Source organism: Salmo salar, chromosome ssa16 (assembly GCF_905237065.1).
Source record: "Salmo salar chromosome ssa16, Ssal_v3.1, whole genome shotgun sequence".
NCBI lineage: Eukaryota > Metazoa > Chordata > Actinopteri > Salmoniformes > Salmonidae > Salmo > Salmo salar.
This window is the reverse complement of record NC_059457.1, coordinates 73,571,886-73,589,385: the sequence shown is the minus strand read 5'-3', so window position 1 is coordinate 73,589,385 and position 17,500 is coordinate 73,571,886. Positions and strand designations below refer to the sequence as shown.

The window sequence follows — 17,500 nt, the reverse complement described above, 5'->3', positions numbered from 1 at the left end:
TTAATACAGGACTACAAACATATCACATTATTAATATAGGACTACAGACACACATCATATTATTAATACAGGACCACAGACACATATCACATTATTAATACAGGACTACAGGACTACAGACACATATCACATTATTAATACTGGACCGCAGACACATATCACATTATTAATACAGAACCACAGACATATATCATATTATTAATACAGGACTACAGACACATATGACATTATTAATACAGGACTACAGACACATATCATATTATTAATACAGGACTACAGATACACATCACATTATTAATACAGGACTACAGACACATATCATAGTATTAATACAGGACTACAGGACCACATACACATATCATATTATTAATACAGGACTACAGGACCACAGACACATATCATATTATTAATACAGGACTACAGGACTACAGACACATATCATATTATTAATACAGGACTACAGACACATATCATATTATTAATACAGGACTACAGGACTACAGACACATATCATATTATTAATACAGGACTACAGACACATATCATATTATTAATACAGGACTACAGGATTACAGACACATATCATATTATTAATACAGGACTACAGGACTACAGACACATATCACATTATTAATACTGGACCACAGACACATATCACATTATTAATACAGAACAACAGACATATATCATATTATTAATACAGGACTACAGACACATATGACATTATTAATACAGGACTACAGACACATATCATGTTATTAATACAGGACTACAGATACACATCACATTATTAATACAGGACTACAGACACATATCATAGTATTAATACAGGACTACAGGACCACATACACATATCATATTATTAATACAGGACTACAGGACCACAGACACATATCATATTATTAATACAGGACTACAGGACTACAGACACATATCATATTATTAATACAGGACTACAGGACCACAGACACATATCATATTATTAATACAGGACTACAGGACTACAGACACATATCATATTATTAATACAGGACTACAGATACACATCACATTATTAATACAGGACTACAGACACATATCATAGTATTAATACAGGACTACAGGACCACATACACATATCATATTATTAATACAGGACTACAGGACCACAGACACATATCATATTATTAATACAGGACTACAGGACTACAGACACATATCATATTATTAATACAGGACTACAGACACATATGACATTATTAATACAGGACTACAGACACATATCATATTATTAATACAGGACTACAGGACCACAGACACATATCATATTATTAATACAGGACTACAGACACATATGACATTATTAATACAGGACTACAGACACATATCATATTATTAACACAGGACTACAGATACACATCACATTATTAATACAGGACTACAGACACATATCATATTATTAATACAGGACTACAGGACCACAGACACATATCATATTATTAATACAGGACTACAGGACTACAGACACATATCATGTTATTAATACAGGACTACAGGATTACAGACACATGTCATATTATTAATACAGGACTACAGGACTACAGACACATATCAAATTATTAATACAGGACTACAGACACATATCATATTATTAATACAGGACTACAGACACATATCATATTATTAATACAGGACTACAGGACTACAGACACATATCAAATTATTAATACAGGACTACGGGACTACAGACACATATCATGTTATTAATACCGGACTACAGACACATATCATATTATTAATACAGGACTACAGGACTACAGACACATATCAAATTATTATTGCAGGACTACAGGACTACAATAACATATCATATTATTAATACAGGACGATAGGACTACAGACACATATCATATTATTAATACAGGACCACAGACACATATCACATTATTAATACAGGACTACAGACACATATATTTTTAATACAGGACTACAGACACATGTCATATTATTAATACAGGGCTACAGGACTACAGACACATATCATATTATTAATACAGGACTACAGACACAAATCACATTATTAATACAGGACTACAAACACACATCACATTATTAATACAGGATTACAGACACATATCATAGTATTAATACAGGACTACAGACACAAATCACATTATTAATACAGTACTACAGGACTACAGACACATATCATATTATTAATACAGGACTACAGACACATATCATATTATTAATACAGGACTACAGGACTACAGACACATATCATATTATTAATACAGGACTACAAGACTACAGACACACATCATATTACGAATACAGGACTACAGGACTACAGACACATATCATATTATTAATACAGGACTACAGGACTACAGACACACATCATATTATTAATACAGGACTACAGGACTACAGACACATATCATATTATTAATACAGGACTACAGACACATAGCATATTATTAATACAGGACTACAGACACATATCATATTATTAATACGGGACTACAGACACATAGCATATTATTAATACAGGACTACAGACACATATCATATTATTAATTACAGGATTACAGACACATATCATATTATTAATACAGGACTACAGGACTACAGACACATATCATGTTATTAATACAGGACTACAAGACTACAGACACACATCATATTATGAATACAGGACTACAAGACTACAGACACACATCATATTATTAATACGGGACTACAGACACATAGCATATTATTAATACAGGACTACAGACACATATCATATTATTAATACAGGATTACAGACACATATCATATTATTAATACAGGACTACAGGACTACAGACACATATCATAGTATTAATACAGGACTACAGACACATATCATATTATTAATACAGGACTACAGGACTACAGACACATATCACATTATTAATACTGGACCAGACCGACATGGATTAGACAGCTATAGACCAGATGTTCAGTAGACTAGATAATGAACGCACCAGGACGGCGATAGAGACTTGCGCCTCCTTCTCAACCTCCTCCTTCTCCCTCCTCATCTCCTCCAGGTCAGCTGATGGGTCATACTCTCCCTTCAGATGACGCAGACCTACAAACGCACACACACACACACACACACACACACACACACACACACACACACACACACACACACACACACACACACACACACACACACACACACACACACACACACACACAGCAAGTGTGTATTTTGGACACACCGACTCATTCAAGGGTTTTTATTTATTTATACTATTTTCTACATTGTAGGATAATAGCAAAGACATCAAACTATGAAATAACATGTAGTAGCCACAAAAGTTTTAAACAAATCTAAATATATTTTAGATTTTAGATTCTTCAAAGTCGCCACCCTTTGCCTTGATGACAGCTTTGCACACTCTTGGTATTCTCTCAACTAGCTTCACCTGGAATGCTTTTCCAACAGTCTGAGCACTTGTTAGATGCTTTTTCTTCACTCTGCGGTCCAACTCATCCCAAACCATCTCAATTGGATTGAGGTTGGGTGATTGTGGAGGCCAGGTCATCTGATGCAGCACTCCATCACTCTTCTTCTTGGTCAAATAGCCCTTACACAGCCTGGAGGTGTGTTGAGTCATTGTCCTGTTGAAAAACAAATGATAGTCCCACTAAGCGCAAACCAGATGGGATGGCGTATCGCTGCAGAATGCTGCGGTAGCCATGCTGGTTAAGTGTGCATTGAATTCTAAATAAATCACAGACAGCGTCACCAGCAAAGCACCCCCACACCTCCTCCTCCATGCTTCACGGTGGGAACTACACATGCGGAGATCATCTGTTCATCTACTCTGCGTCTCACAAAGATACGGTGGTTGGAACCAAAAATCTCAGATTTGGACTCATCAGAGCAAAGGACAGATTTCCACCGGTCTAATGTCCATTGCTCGTGTTTCTTGTCCCAAGCAAGTCTCTTCTTCTTATTCGTGTCCTTTAGTAGTGGTTCCTTTGCAACAATTAGACCATGAAGGCCTGATTCACGCAGTCTCCTCTGAACAGTTGATGTTGAGATGTGTCTGTTACTTGAACTCAGTAAGGCATTTATTTGGGATGCAATTTCTGAGGCAGGTAACAAATGAACTTATCATCTGCAGCAGAGGTAACCTTGGGTCTTCCTTTCCTGTCCTGTCCTCATGAAAGCCAGTTTCATCATAGCATTTGATGGTTTTTGCTACTGCACTTGAAGAAACTTTCAAAGTTCTTGAAATTGTCTGTATTGACTGACCTTCATGTCTTAAAGTAATGATGGACTTTCATTTCTCTTTGCTTATTTGAGCTGTTCTTGCCATGATATGGACTATATATTTGACCAAATAGGGCTATCTTCTGTATACCACCCCTACCTTGCCACAACACAACTGATTGGCTCAAATGCACTAATAAGGAAAGAAATTCCACAAATTAACTTTTAACAAGGCACACTTGTTAATTGAAATGCATTCCAGTTGACTACCTCATGAAGCTGGTTGAGAGAATGCCGAGAGTGTGGAAAAGTGTCATGAAGGCAAAGGGTGGCTACTTTGAAGAATCTCAAATCTCAAATATATTTTATTTGTTTAACCCTTTTTTGGTTACTACATGATTCCATATGTGTTATTCCATAGTTTTGATGTCTTCACTACTGTTATACAATGTAGAAAATAGTACAATTAAAGAAAAACCTTTGAATGAGTAGGTGTGTCCAAACTTTTGACTGGTACTGTATTTTCTTAGAGAGATCTGAGATTTCTACAGTATGTACTCTTCTTGGCCTCCTCCACCATGCCTCTCTTGATGTAGAGGTATCTGGGACTCTCAGGACACAGTGGCAGCAGTAGAGACTGTAACACAGCAGGAGCTCCAGACAGACCCAGCAGCAGCGGCCAGTAGTAGTCATTACCCAGGAGGAACTCTAGACCTAGCACCTGGGGGACAGACACAGAGAGAGACAGGGCGACAGAGATGAGGGACAGACACAGAGAGAGACAGGGGGACAGAGATGAGGGACAGACACACAGAGAGAGACAGGGGGACAGAGATGAGGGACAGACACAGAGAGAGAGACAGGGGGACAGAGATGAGGGACAGACACAGAGAGAGACAGGGGGACAGAGATTAGGGACAAACACAGAGAGAGACAGGGGGACAGAGATTAGGCACAAACACAGAGAGAGACAGGTGGACAGAAATTAAAGACAGACAGAGAGAGACAGGAGGACAGAAGTTAGGGACGAACACAGAGAGAGACAGGGGGACAGAGATTAGGGACGGACACAAAGAGAGACAGGTGGACAGAGATTAGGGACGGACACAGAGGGAGACAGGAGAACAGAGATTAGGGACAAACACAGACAGTGACAGGGGGACAGAGATTAGAGGACAGACAGTGACGGGGAATAGAGATTAGAGGACAGACAGTGACAGAGAGATAGAGATTAGAGGACAGACAGTGACAGGGGGATAGAGGTTAAAGGACAGACAGTGACAGGGGGATAGAGATTAGAGGACAGACAGTGACAGGGGGATAGAGATTAGAGGACAGACAGTGACAGGGGGATAGAGGTTAAAGGACAGACAGTGACAGAGAGATAGAGATTAGAGGACAGACAGTGACAGAGAGATAGAGATTAGAGGACAGACAGTGACAGGGGAATAGAGATTAGAGTACAGACAGTGAAAGGGGGATAGAGGTTAAAGGACAGACAGTGACAGGGTGATAGAGATTAGAGGACAGACAGTGACAGGGGAATAGAGATTAGAGGACAGACAGTGACAGGGGGATAGAGATTAGAAGACAGACAGTGACAGAGAGATAGAGATTAGAGGACAGACAGTGACAGGGGGATAGAGATTAAAGGACAGACAGTGACAGGGGAATAGAGATTAGAGTACAGACAGTGACAGGGGAATAGAGATTAGGGACAAACACAGACAGTGACAGGGGGACAGAGATTAGAGGACAGACAGTGACAGGGGAATAGAGGTTAAAGGACAGACAGTGACAGGGGAATAGAGATTAGAGGACAGACAGTGACAGGGGGATAGAGATTAGAGGACAGACAGTGACAGGGGGATAGAGGTTAAAGGACAGACAGTGACAGGGGAATAGAGATTAGAGTACAGACAGTGAAAGGGGGATAGAGGTTAAAGGACAGACAGTGACAGGGTGATAGAGATTAGAGGACAGACAGTGACAGGGGAATAGAGATTAGAGGACAGACAGTGACAGGGGGATAGAGATTAGAAGACAGACAGTGACAGAGAGATAGAGATTAGAGGACACACAGTGACAGGGGAATAGAGATAGAGGACAGACAGTGACAGAGAGATAGAGATTAGAGGACAGACAGTGACAGGGGGATAGAGATTAGAGGACAGACAGTGACAGGGGGATAGAGGTTAAAGGACAGACAGTGACAGGGGGATAGAGATTAGAGGACAGACAGTGACAGGGGGATAGAGATTAGAGTACAGACAGTGAAAGGGGGATAGAGGTTAAAGGACAGACAGTGACAGGGGAATAGAGATTAGAGGACAGACAGTGACAGAGGAATAGAGATTAGCCTCTCTAGGGTAGGTGGCACCAAATCGTCCCACCTACGCAACAGCCAGTCTAATCCCGTGGCGCGATATTCAAATACCTTAAAAATGCTATTACTTCAATTTCTCAAACATATAACTATTTTACACCATTTTAAAGACAAGACTCTCCTTTATCTAACCACACTGTCCGATTTCAAAAAGGCTTTACAACGAAAGCAAAACATTCGATTATGTCAGCAGAGTACCCAGCCAGAAATAATCAGACACCCATTTTTCAAGCTAGCATATAATGTCACATAAACCCAAACCACAGCTAAATGCAGCACTAACCTTTGATGATCTTCATCAGATGACAACCCTAGGACATTATGTTATACAATACATGCATGTTTTGTTCAATCAAGTTCATATTTATATCAAAAACCAGCTTTTTACATTAGCATGTGACGTTCAGAACTAGCATACCCCCCGCAAACTTCCGGGGAATTTACTAACAATTTACTAAATTACTCACGATAAACGTTCACAAGAAGCATAACAATTATTTTAAGAATTATAGATACAGAACTCCTCTATGCACTCGATATGTCCGATTTTAAAATAGCTTTTTGGTGAAAGCACATTTTGCAATATTCTAAGTACATAGCCCAGCCATCACGGGCTAGCTATTTAGACACCCAGCAAGTTTAGCCTTCACCAAAATCAGATTTACTATAACAAAAATGTTATTACCTTTGCTGTTCTTCGTCAGAATGCACTCCCAGGACTTCTACTTCAATAACAAATGTTGGTTTGGTCCCAAATAATCCATCGTTATATCCAAACAGCGGCGTTTTGTTCGTGCGTTCTAGACACTATCCGAAATGGTAAATCAGGGTTACGAGCATGGCGCATTTCGTACAAAACAATTCTAAATATTCCATTACCGTACTTCGAAGCATGTCAACCGCTGTTTAAAATAAATTTTTATGCAATTTATCTCGTAAAAAAGCGATAATATTCCGACCGGGAATCTGCGTTTCGGTAAATAGAGGGAAAAAAAGAAAGACGGGGGCGACCAGTGCACACGCCTAAGCCCACTGTCCCCTGATCGGCCACTTGACAAAGGCGATAATGTGTTTCAGCCTGGGGCTGGAATGACGACATTCAGCTTTTTCCCGGGCTCTGAGAGCCTATGGGAGCCGTGGGAAGTGTCACGTTACCGCAGAGATCCTTTGTTTTGGAAAGAGATGTCAAAGAAAGCCAATAAATGGTCAGACAGGCCACTTCCTGTAAAGGAATCTCTCAGGTTTTTGCCTGCCATATGAGTTCTGTTCTACTCACAGACACCATTCAAACAGTTTTAGAAACTTTAGGGTGTTTTCTATCCATATCTAATAAGTATATGCATATTCTAGTTACTGGGTAGGAGTAGTAACCAAATTAAATCGGGTAAGTTTTTTATCCGGCGGTGTAAATACTGCCCCCTAGCCCTAAGAGGACAGACAGTGACAGGGGAATAGAGGTTAAAGGACAGACAGTGACAGGGTGATAGAGATTAGAGGACAGACAGTGACAGGGGAATAGAGGTTAGAGGACAGACATTGACAGGGGGATAGAGGTTAAAGGACAGACAGTGACAGGGGAATAGAGATTAGAGGACAGACAGTGACAGGGGGATAGAGATTAGAGGACAGACAGTGACAGGGGGATAGAGGTTAAAGGACAGACAGTGACAGGGGGATAGAGATTAGAGGACAGACAGTGACAGGGGGATAGAGATTAGAGGACAGATAGTGACAGGGGGATAGAGGTTAGAGGACAGACAGTGACAGGGGGATAGAGGTTAGAGGACAGACAGTGACAGGGGGATAGAGATTAGAGGACAGACAGTGACAGGGGGATAGAGGTTAGAGGACAGACAGTGTGTGGTCTTACCTGACTTAGTAGTATACCAGTAACAATAGCCAGTTGATGTAAGGTTCCCAGAGCTCCTCTGTAGGCCATGGGAGCTATCTCCCCTATATACATAGGAACTAAACCTGAGGACAGACCTGAGAGAGAGAGAGAGAGAGAGAGAGAGAGAGAGAGAGAGAGGTGAGAGAGAGAGAGAGAGAGAGAGAGAGAAGGTGAGAGAGAAGGAGAGTAAGAGAGAGAGAAAAGAGAGAGAGAGAGAGAGAGAGAGAGAGAGAGAGAGAGAGAGAGAGAGAGAGAGAGAGAGAAGGGGAGAGAGAGACATAAACGTAAAACCCAACAAATTGCATGCAGAGCAGAATTAGGCCGGTTATCAAAATCCTGAAAATAGTCATTAAATTCTACAACCACCTAAAAGGAAGCGATTCCCAAACCTTCCATAACAAAACCATCACCTACAGAGAGATGAACCTGGAGAAGAGTCCCCTAAGCAAGCTGGTCCTGGGGATCTGTTCACAAACACAAACAGACCCCACAGAGCACCAGGACAGCAACACAATTAGACCCAACCAAATCATGAGAAAACCAAATGATAATTACTTGACACATTGGAAAGAATTAACAAAAAAACAGAGCAAGCTAAAATGCTATTTGGCCCTAAACAGAGAGTACACAGTGGCAGAATACCTGACCACTGTGACTGACCCAAAATTAAGGTAAGCTTTGACTATGTATAGACTCAGTGAACATAGCCTTGCTTTTGAGAAATGTCGCCTTAGGCAAACCTGGCTCTCAAGAGAAGACAGGCTATGTGCACACTGCCCCACAAAATGAGGTGAAAACAGCTGCACTTCCTAACCTCCTGCCAAATGTGTGCCATCACAGCAGCAAGATTTATGACCTGTTGCCACAAGAAAAGGGCAACCAGTGAAAAACAAACACCATTGTAAATACAACCCATATTTATGTTTATTTATTTTCCTTTTTGTACTTTAACTATTTGCACGTAATATGACATTTGAAACGTCTTTATTATTTTGTAACTTTTGTGAGTGTAATGTTTACTGTTCATTTTTATTGTTTATTTCACTATTGTTTATTATCTACTTCACTTGATTTGGCAATGTTAATATAAGTTTCCCATGCCAATAAAGCCCTTGAATTTAAATTTAATTGAGAGTGAGAGAGAGAGAGGGGGGGGGAGAAGAGAGCGTCAGGACCAGCCTTGTTCACACTTGTAGTGATAAGAATGTAGTGGACAGAGCTGGGCCAAATACTTCCTTGCTGATGTAGTCTAGTGTGTGACTTCATGTATTGATAACTCACCACAGTAGAATCCCATGACACATCGTCCAGCGATGACCATGACGTGAGGTTTCCACATCTTAGCCATCACCATCAGTAGTCCTGCTACTACTGCTAACACATTCACCATCAACATGCCCTTCACCCTGCACAGACAGCATAGGCATTAGCTCAGTAGGCTAACACAGTCTTGTGGCATACAGACGACCCAAGTTCAAACCCTGTCAGTCACATAAGCGTGTTCAGTTTCGTCTTGAGACAGATAGAGGAAGAGGGAGGTTCGGATGATCACACACACCTTCCTCTCAGGTCTCCAATGAAGCCCACCAGGAAGGATGACACCACGCCCCCGATGGAGAAGATCGACACAGACAGAGACCAATACATGACCACAGAGGGATGCACTTCCTGCTTCTCTGTCCCTGTACCGTTCTCTGATAGGAGGAGAGGCTCCTCAGGGAGCACCCCCAGGGACCGCCCATAATGCTGCTCGATCACCTAGGAAACACAGTAAAGGTTTATAATAGTACTTGCTGTTTACTCATTACTAAAATAAACAGTGTGTGTGTGTGTACCTTCTGTGGTGCATTGATGACTCCCAGGCTGTATCCATACTGTAGAGAACCCAAGACTGCTGAAAACACTGCTAGGGCGAGAGTGCCTGTCAGCTGCTGTAGGACACACAGATATTAAAAGATGCCTGTAATGCGCAGACCTAGTGGGCAGGGAACCAGTTCAATGCACCATGCAGTCCCACTTGCTGTAAAATACTGTTATAACAGAGCAACAAAACATCTTCACATTACTCAGTGTTACTGTTTCCTGATTCAACTAATCAAGGGCTTGATATTTATTTGACTAGTTGGATTAGGTGTGTGACATGCTTTTAATAAAAATATATGGACATTTCTGCTCTGTCCAAAATTACAACCGATTGATTGCAGCATTACTGCAAAAATGGAGGAGGCAAGTAGAAAGGTAGAGAGAAGGTAGGAACTTGTTTGTTGGCCCTGCATTAAAGACCAAAATTGGCAACAAAAGAAACCTGTCATAAATACAAAAATACAGTTGAAGTCGGAAGTTTACATACACTTAGGTGGGAGTCATTAAAACTAGTTTGTTAACAAGAAATTTGTGTAGTGGTTGAAAAACTATAGTTTTGGAAGTTGGTTAGGACATCTACTTTGTGCATGACACAAGACATTTTTCCAACAATTGTTTAAAGACAGATTATTTCACTTATAATTCACTGTATCAAAATTCCAGTGGGTCAGAAGTTTACATACACTAAGTTGACTGTGCCTTTAAACAGCTTGGAAAATTCCAGAAAATGATGTCATGGCTTTAGAAGCTTCTGATAGGCTAATTGACATAATTTGAGTCAATTGGAGGTGTACCCATGGATGTATTTCAAGGCCTACCTTCAAACTCAGTGCCTCTTGCTTGACATCATGGGAAAATCAAAAGAAATCAGCCAAGACCTAAAAAACATTGTAGACCTCCACAAGTCTGGTTCATCCTTGGGAGCAATTTTCAAACGCCTGAAGGTACCACGTTCATCTGTACAAACAATAGTACGCAAGTATAAACACCATGGGACCACGCAGCTGGCATACCGCTCAGGGAGGAGACGCGTTCTGTCTCCTAGAGATGAACGTACTTTGGTGCGAAAAGTGCAAATCAATCCCAGAACAACAGCAAAGGACCTTGTGAAGATGCTGGAAGAAACAGGTACAAAGTATCTATATCCACAGTAAAACGAGTCCTATATCGACATAATCTGAAAGGCCGCTCAGCAAGCAAGAAGCCACTGCTCCAAAACCGCCATAAAAAAGCCAGACTACGGTTTGCAACTGCACATGGGGACAAAGATTGTACTTTTTGGAGAAATGTCCTCTGATCTGATAAAACAAAAATAGAACTGTTTGGTCATAATGACCATCGTAATGTTTGGAGGAAAGAACACCATCCCAACCGTGAAGCACGGGGGTGGCAGCATCATGTTGTGGGAGTGCTTTGCTGCAGGAGGGACTGGTGCACTTCACAAAATAGATGGCATCATGAGGAATTAAAATAATGTGGATATATTGAAGCAACATCTCAAGACATCAGTCAGGAAGTTAACGCTTGGTCGCAAATGGGTCTTCCAAATGGACAATGACCCCAAGCATACTTCCAAAGTTGTGGCAAAATGGCTCTGTCAGGAGGAATGGGCCAAAATTCACCCAACTTATTGTGGGAAGCTTGTGGAAGGCTACCAGAAACGTTTGAACCGAGTTAAACAATTTAAAGGCAATGCTACCAAATACTAATTGAGTGTATGTAAACTTCTGACCCACTGGGAATGTGATGAAAGAAATAAAAGCTGAAATAAATCATTCTCTCTCTACTATCATTCTGACATTTTACATTCTTAAAATAAAGTGGTGATCCTAACTGACCTAAGACAGGGCATTTTTACTAGGATTAAATGTCAGGAGTTGTGAAAAACTGAGTTTAAATGTATTTTGCTAAGGTGTCTGTAAACTTCCGACTTCAGCTGTACTGTAACGGCCGTCGTTGAAATGAGACCAAGGTGCAGCGGAGGATGTGTTCATCTTGAAAGGTTTTAATGACCGAATGAACACTATACAAAAAAGAAACCAAAAGAACGACCAGCAACAGTTCTGTCAGGAACAAACTCTAAACAGAAAACATTCACCCACAAACCCCAAAGGAAAAACAGGCTGCCTATGTATGACTCTCAATCAGCAACAATGATCTACACCTGTTGCTGATTGAGAGCCATACACTTGCAACCAGTAGAATGTTATATATATATATTGGGATACAACCATCCGAGCTCTGCAGATTTTGCTGCGAAGAGACAGAATCGGTAGCTCACTTGTTCTTGTACTGCCCATATGTAGCTTGTTTTTGGTCGCAGGTTCAGGAATGGCTAAACAATTGCAACATTTACTTGGAGCTAACTCTGCAAACAGCACTGCTGGGTGATTTGATAAGTCATAGTCAATCGATAAATAATATAATAATACTCTTAGCAAAGGTGTTTATCTTTCATTTACAGTCTGTAGAAACTACAAGAATAGAAAGGTTCAGAGCTTTTGTGAAACATCACACAGTGGAAAATCTATGGCAGCTAGAACTGGTGATCTTCAGAGATAGATGGGAGGGGTTGGGAGGGGTTGAGGGTACTGTAGCTGAAGGATGGGACTAAAAACAAAAGGTAACTAATGTGAAATATACTGTTTGTGAAATGTATGTAGTATGGAAGTAGAAGTAGAAGCCTAAGTGTTGTTGTTCATTAGTTTACTCCAATTAGGGGAGGGTCGGTAGGGTTAGTGGAAAATAATAAAGGAAAATATATTTAAAAATATATATATATTTAAAATAATCTATATTTACAAAAAATATATATATAGGTGATTGGAAATGATGCAGACAATTACAATGATGGAAGCTACAATCTGCCTGTAATATTAAAGCTGCTCTGCCCCTAACAAAGTAATTCATGTGTGTCAATGATGGAATACAACACATACTGCTTGCTGCTGTTCCTGTTTACAGATGTGTTTCTCTCAGAACTAAAAAACAGATAAATCACTGATATAACCAGGTCTCTCATGCCATCAACAAATGAACTGTCAAATCAATGGTACTCTCCCTCGATTTAATCATGCCACACACACACACACACACACACACACACACACACACACACACACACACACACACACACACACACACACACACACACACACACACTCCTGTCCTTGTGTGTAGCTACAGAGCATCGGTCAGTCAGTACTGAACAGTAGGAACGTTTATTATATTATAAAACCAACAGCTTGTCTTTCAACGTTTGTTTAGTAAATGGATTAGATACCTCAAAAAGAGCGTGTGTGTGTGTGTGAGAGCTAGAGTGTGTAAAAGTGTACGGAGAGAGATCTTACCTTTCCCGACTCCATGATGGGTTCAGAGTCTTTGCACCAGCTTCAACAACACGAACTGATCACACACACACTTCCAGGGTAATCATCAATCGCTGGGATCACGCTGTGTCCATGCACTCATTTCGACATACACAATGCAGGGGACAGAAAGACACAGCACCTCTCTATCTGTACACCTTACTGTTGGCCGTTTATCATTCATGTCATTAACATCATTTACATCACACATGGTGCCTACTACACTGTCTTAGGCTGTGTTTGTCACCCTGTTTTCATGGTGGTTAAACTCTGTGATAGTGAACACACACACACACACACACACACACACACACACACACACACACACACACACACACACACACACACACACACACACACACACACACACACACACAGTCTCTGGGCTGGTGTCCACTGTTCACACACACCCTGGTCATCCTGAGCTCAGCACATTGGCTTAATGACACACACACACACACACACACACACACACACACACACACACACACACACACACACACACACACACACACACACACACACGGGAGGGACAGTATTAGGTAGAGTTAATGATATACCTTCTACAGGGACAACGTCTGAGGGTCAGTGGCCTCAGCTGATAACTTACACTGCAATCCCTACACACACACACACACACACACACACACACACACACACACAGAATCTAAACAGAATAATGTTCTAGTATCATTTATTTTTCTGTTTTAGAAAACATAGAAACCAAAACACTAGTGATGAGTTTGTCGTTCAGAAACAAGAGGTCTAGAGTTTTTCTTTTAAAGACAGAGTCCAACAGTAGTGATCAGCAGTCTGTTCACCAGATTGAGAGAGTGATACACCCCACACCTCTCTCACACACACACACACACACACACACTAGTTCAATCAGCACAGCTCTTTATTGCTAACATTCTAAAAAGCAACCTGCCTCCATAACAGTAATTTAAGCATGACATTTAAATGAGCAGCCTGGAAGTTTAATTTCCGGACAAAAGTGTCACCCCTACATTTGTTTGTAATTTGAGGGAGTGAGTCTCGGTGAATGTAATGTTTCTTGGATGAATGTGTTTGTAGTCACTAAATACACATCCATGACACACTCACACACACACACCTTACAGACCTGTTGCATTATGGGTAATGGAGTTCTACAGCATGGCATTAAGGACAACAGCTTCAGATGTTCTCATCTTTGTTTTCAGGTATGCTAATGTATTTCATAAAAGCTCTTAAACATTTTTTTTTTAAATATAAATTAAGTTGTGTTTTAGATGAAATGATCATGTTTAATCTAAGGACATAAGATGCTATCAAAGTGTTAAAATAAAATGGTAAACCAACAGAAAAGAGTGAACAAAACAACGGTAGATAAATCAGTTGGTTTCATCATGCTAGGCACTGTACAAACAGGAAGGAGTCACAATCAGACCAGACCAATCAGGTGGGAGACAGCTTTACACAATAATTCTTTACACGCAGAGACATATAAGACAGACAGACACAGAGTGGTTCATTCTCAGACAATTCTCAAATGATTCTCAGTTGAATCAGGTTTTTCTCTGGCATTTCAGCAGAAAATAAAACACACGAACTGAACGACAGAAACTAGCAATGTGCTGTGCAAGTTATCAAGCTCTTAACATTGCAATTCAAAAGTAATTTTAAACTACCTAAATAAACAAGAAACAAAACTTGAACAATGTGTTATTTAAAAGACAGAATGAAAGCATATTTCTAGTAAACAGCAGAATGTTGTTATTCTTTTTTGTTGTTATAACATTACAGTTTATCTGATGCAGCACCTTGAGAATTGAGACTTTAGAGTGGAGAGAGGGGTAGGAGGAGAAGAGGAAAGACTTTAGAGTGGAGAGAGGGGTAGGAGGAGAAGAGGAAAGACTTTAGAGTGGAGAGAGGGGTAGGAGGAGAAGAGGAAAGACTTTAGAGTGGAGAGAGGGGTAGGAGGAGAAGAGGAAAGACTTTAGAGTGGAGAGAGGGGTAGGAGGAGAAGAGGAAAGACTTTAGAGTGGAGAGAGGGGTAGGAGGAGAAGAGGAAAGACTTTAGAGTGGAGAGAGGGGTAGGAGGAGAAGAGGGAAGGAGGAATGGAGAAGAGGAGGGAGACAGAGGCTGTGAATTTGTTTTAAAGGGACATAGCCGATATTTTAGAGAAGAGGGGTGGAGTGGCGGAGAAAGAGGGGAAGTGAAAGGTGAAGTGGAGGAGAGAAAGAAAGATTAGGATCCGGAAGTACCGGTTCGTCTCCACAGATGGTAGTCGAGATCTTGGAAAACCGGAAAACCAGCGCCCCCGTTGATCCAAACACTCCTCTACCTTCAGACTCCTCGTCTTAATAGTCATGTATCTTCTTATTATTTCATTCTTTATAGTCCTTTAAGTCTGTTACAGTGTTGTAGTCTCTCAGTGTTTCAATGTCTTTAAGTTTGATTCTCTCAGAGCTTGATTCATTTACAATTCAATTCTTTCACACTGATTTGATATTTGATTCTCTCAGCGTTCGATTCATTCAGTGTTTGTTTCTCTCAGTTCGATTCAGTGTTGGACTCTCCTATTTTTCAATCCACTTGTTTGATTCAGGGTGCGATTTGATTCTCTTGGTCCATTGTTTTAATTGGCTTATGAAATTAGCTTTGGCCTGTGATGGACAGCTGAGCAGGCCAATGGGAAGATGGTGGGAGGAGTTAGTTTCACCAGTTCATCATGGAGCTACGGTTGAGGGTCATGAAGAAGACCTGACTGCTGCCTCCAGACCTCACCGACGCAAAGAACACCTAGACACACACACATACACACACACACACACAGCATTAGAAGACATGATTGTTGCAGGCAATAGAGAATATGCATGTGTGTGTGTGTGTGTGTGTGTGTGTGTGTGTGTGTGTGTGTGTGCGCGTGCGCACATGTTGTTTACCTTGTCGTTCCTCTCACACAGGAACTTGAGTCTCTGGGCTCTCTTGTGCATGAAGACCCCGTCCAGGTGTCCCGTCTCCACAGACCTGATCTCTATGGCCTTCTCCCCCCAGCCCATGATCTGGCTAGAGTGGATATAGGCTGGAGGATTAAGGATAGAAAGAGAGAAGGAAAGAAACAGAGAGAGAGAGAGAGAGAAATAAAGAGAAGGAGAGAGCATGAGACAGAACGAACACAACAGAGTTGAGATTGAATCTGATTAAACTTTACACAAACCTAAACAAGTTCCCACAGGCCTAAAACAAAGCTGAGCTCACACACACACACACACACACACACACCCACCACACTCACCAACAGAAGTAGGCATCTCTCCCCACTGCAGCACGACGTCTTTAGTGATGCGTCCGTAGGTATTGACGTACACTCCCTCATCTTCATAACACAACAACATCTCCATCCCGTCTGTCTTAGGAAGAATCACGATGGCATGGGGAGTCACCTGGGTCTGAATCTATAGGGAGACAGACAGAGAGAGATAATGGTTATCTACTGGCTATCTCCCTGCCAGTCAGGAAGCATAACTACATATCACACCACACACAGACTTACATGTGAGGGGACGTAGATGTCGTAAGGGTTGCCAGAGTCGACATCGATGACATGGAAGCCCAGGCTGGAGCCGTAGATGACCTTTAACCTCTGCCCCTCCTCCACCGTCAGGTCAACCAGCTGGGGGCGGTGCTGCAGGTCAGTGAACGACTGGGGGGGGGGAGAAGTGTTACTATTGACCCCAGAGTAACCAGTATCAAACAACGTGACAAACCC

The 17,500-nt window shown here is 41.1% G+C and overlaps 2 protein-coding genes across 16 annotated transcripts in view; both read right to left on the bottom strand.

Annotated features, from left to right (window-relative positions):
- LOC106594064 (solute carrier family 2, facilitated glucose transporter member 2) overlaps positions 1–13,982 on the bottom strand; it is a 17,400-nt gene extending 3,418 nt beyond the window's left edge. The window contains exons 1-7 of one of the 2 annotated variants that reach the window (XM_045697761.1): positions 13,725–13,982; positions 10,347–10,442; positions 10,070–10,269; positions 9,793–9,917; positions 8,491–8,606; positions 4,793–4,955; positions 2,991–3,097 (exon numbers count right to left, since the gene is read on the bottom strand). In XM_045697761.1, the coding sequence (XP_045553717.1) occupies positions 2,991–3,097; positions 4,793–4,955; positions 8,491–8,606; positions 9,793–9,917; positions 10,070–10,269; positions 10,347–10,442; positions 13,725–13,739 (822 nt within the window). In that variant the 5' untranslated portion in view covers positions 13,740–13,982. The remainder of the gene's footprint in view (positions 1–2,990; positions 3,098–4,792; positions 4,956–8,490; positions 8,607–9,792; positions 9,918–10,069; positions 10,270–10,346; positions 10,443–13,724) is intronic. The other variant, XM_045697762.1, reaches the window with a different exon arrangement.
- A 437-nt stretch (positions 13,983–14,419) lies between these two features.
- LOC106595512 (TRAF2 and NCK-interacting protein kinase) overlaps positions 14,420–17,500 on the bottom strand; it is a 55,780-nt gene continuing 52,699 nt past the window's right edge. For all 14 annotated transcript variants that reach the window (XM_045697749.1, XM_045697750.1, XM_045697751.1 and 11 more), the window contains 4 exons: positions 17,285–17,434; positions 17,027–17,186; positions 16,674–16,813; positions 14,420–16,530 (listed from right to left, as the gene is read on the bottom strand). In XM_045697749.1, coding sequence (XP_045553705.1) covers positions 16,447–16,530; positions 16,674–16,813; positions 17,027–17,186; positions 17,285–17,434 — 534 coding nt within the window. In that variant the 3' untranslated portion in view covers positions 14,420–16,446. The remainder of the gene's footprint in view (positions 16,531–16,673; positions 16,814–17,026; positions 17,187–17,284; positions 17,435–17,500) is intronic.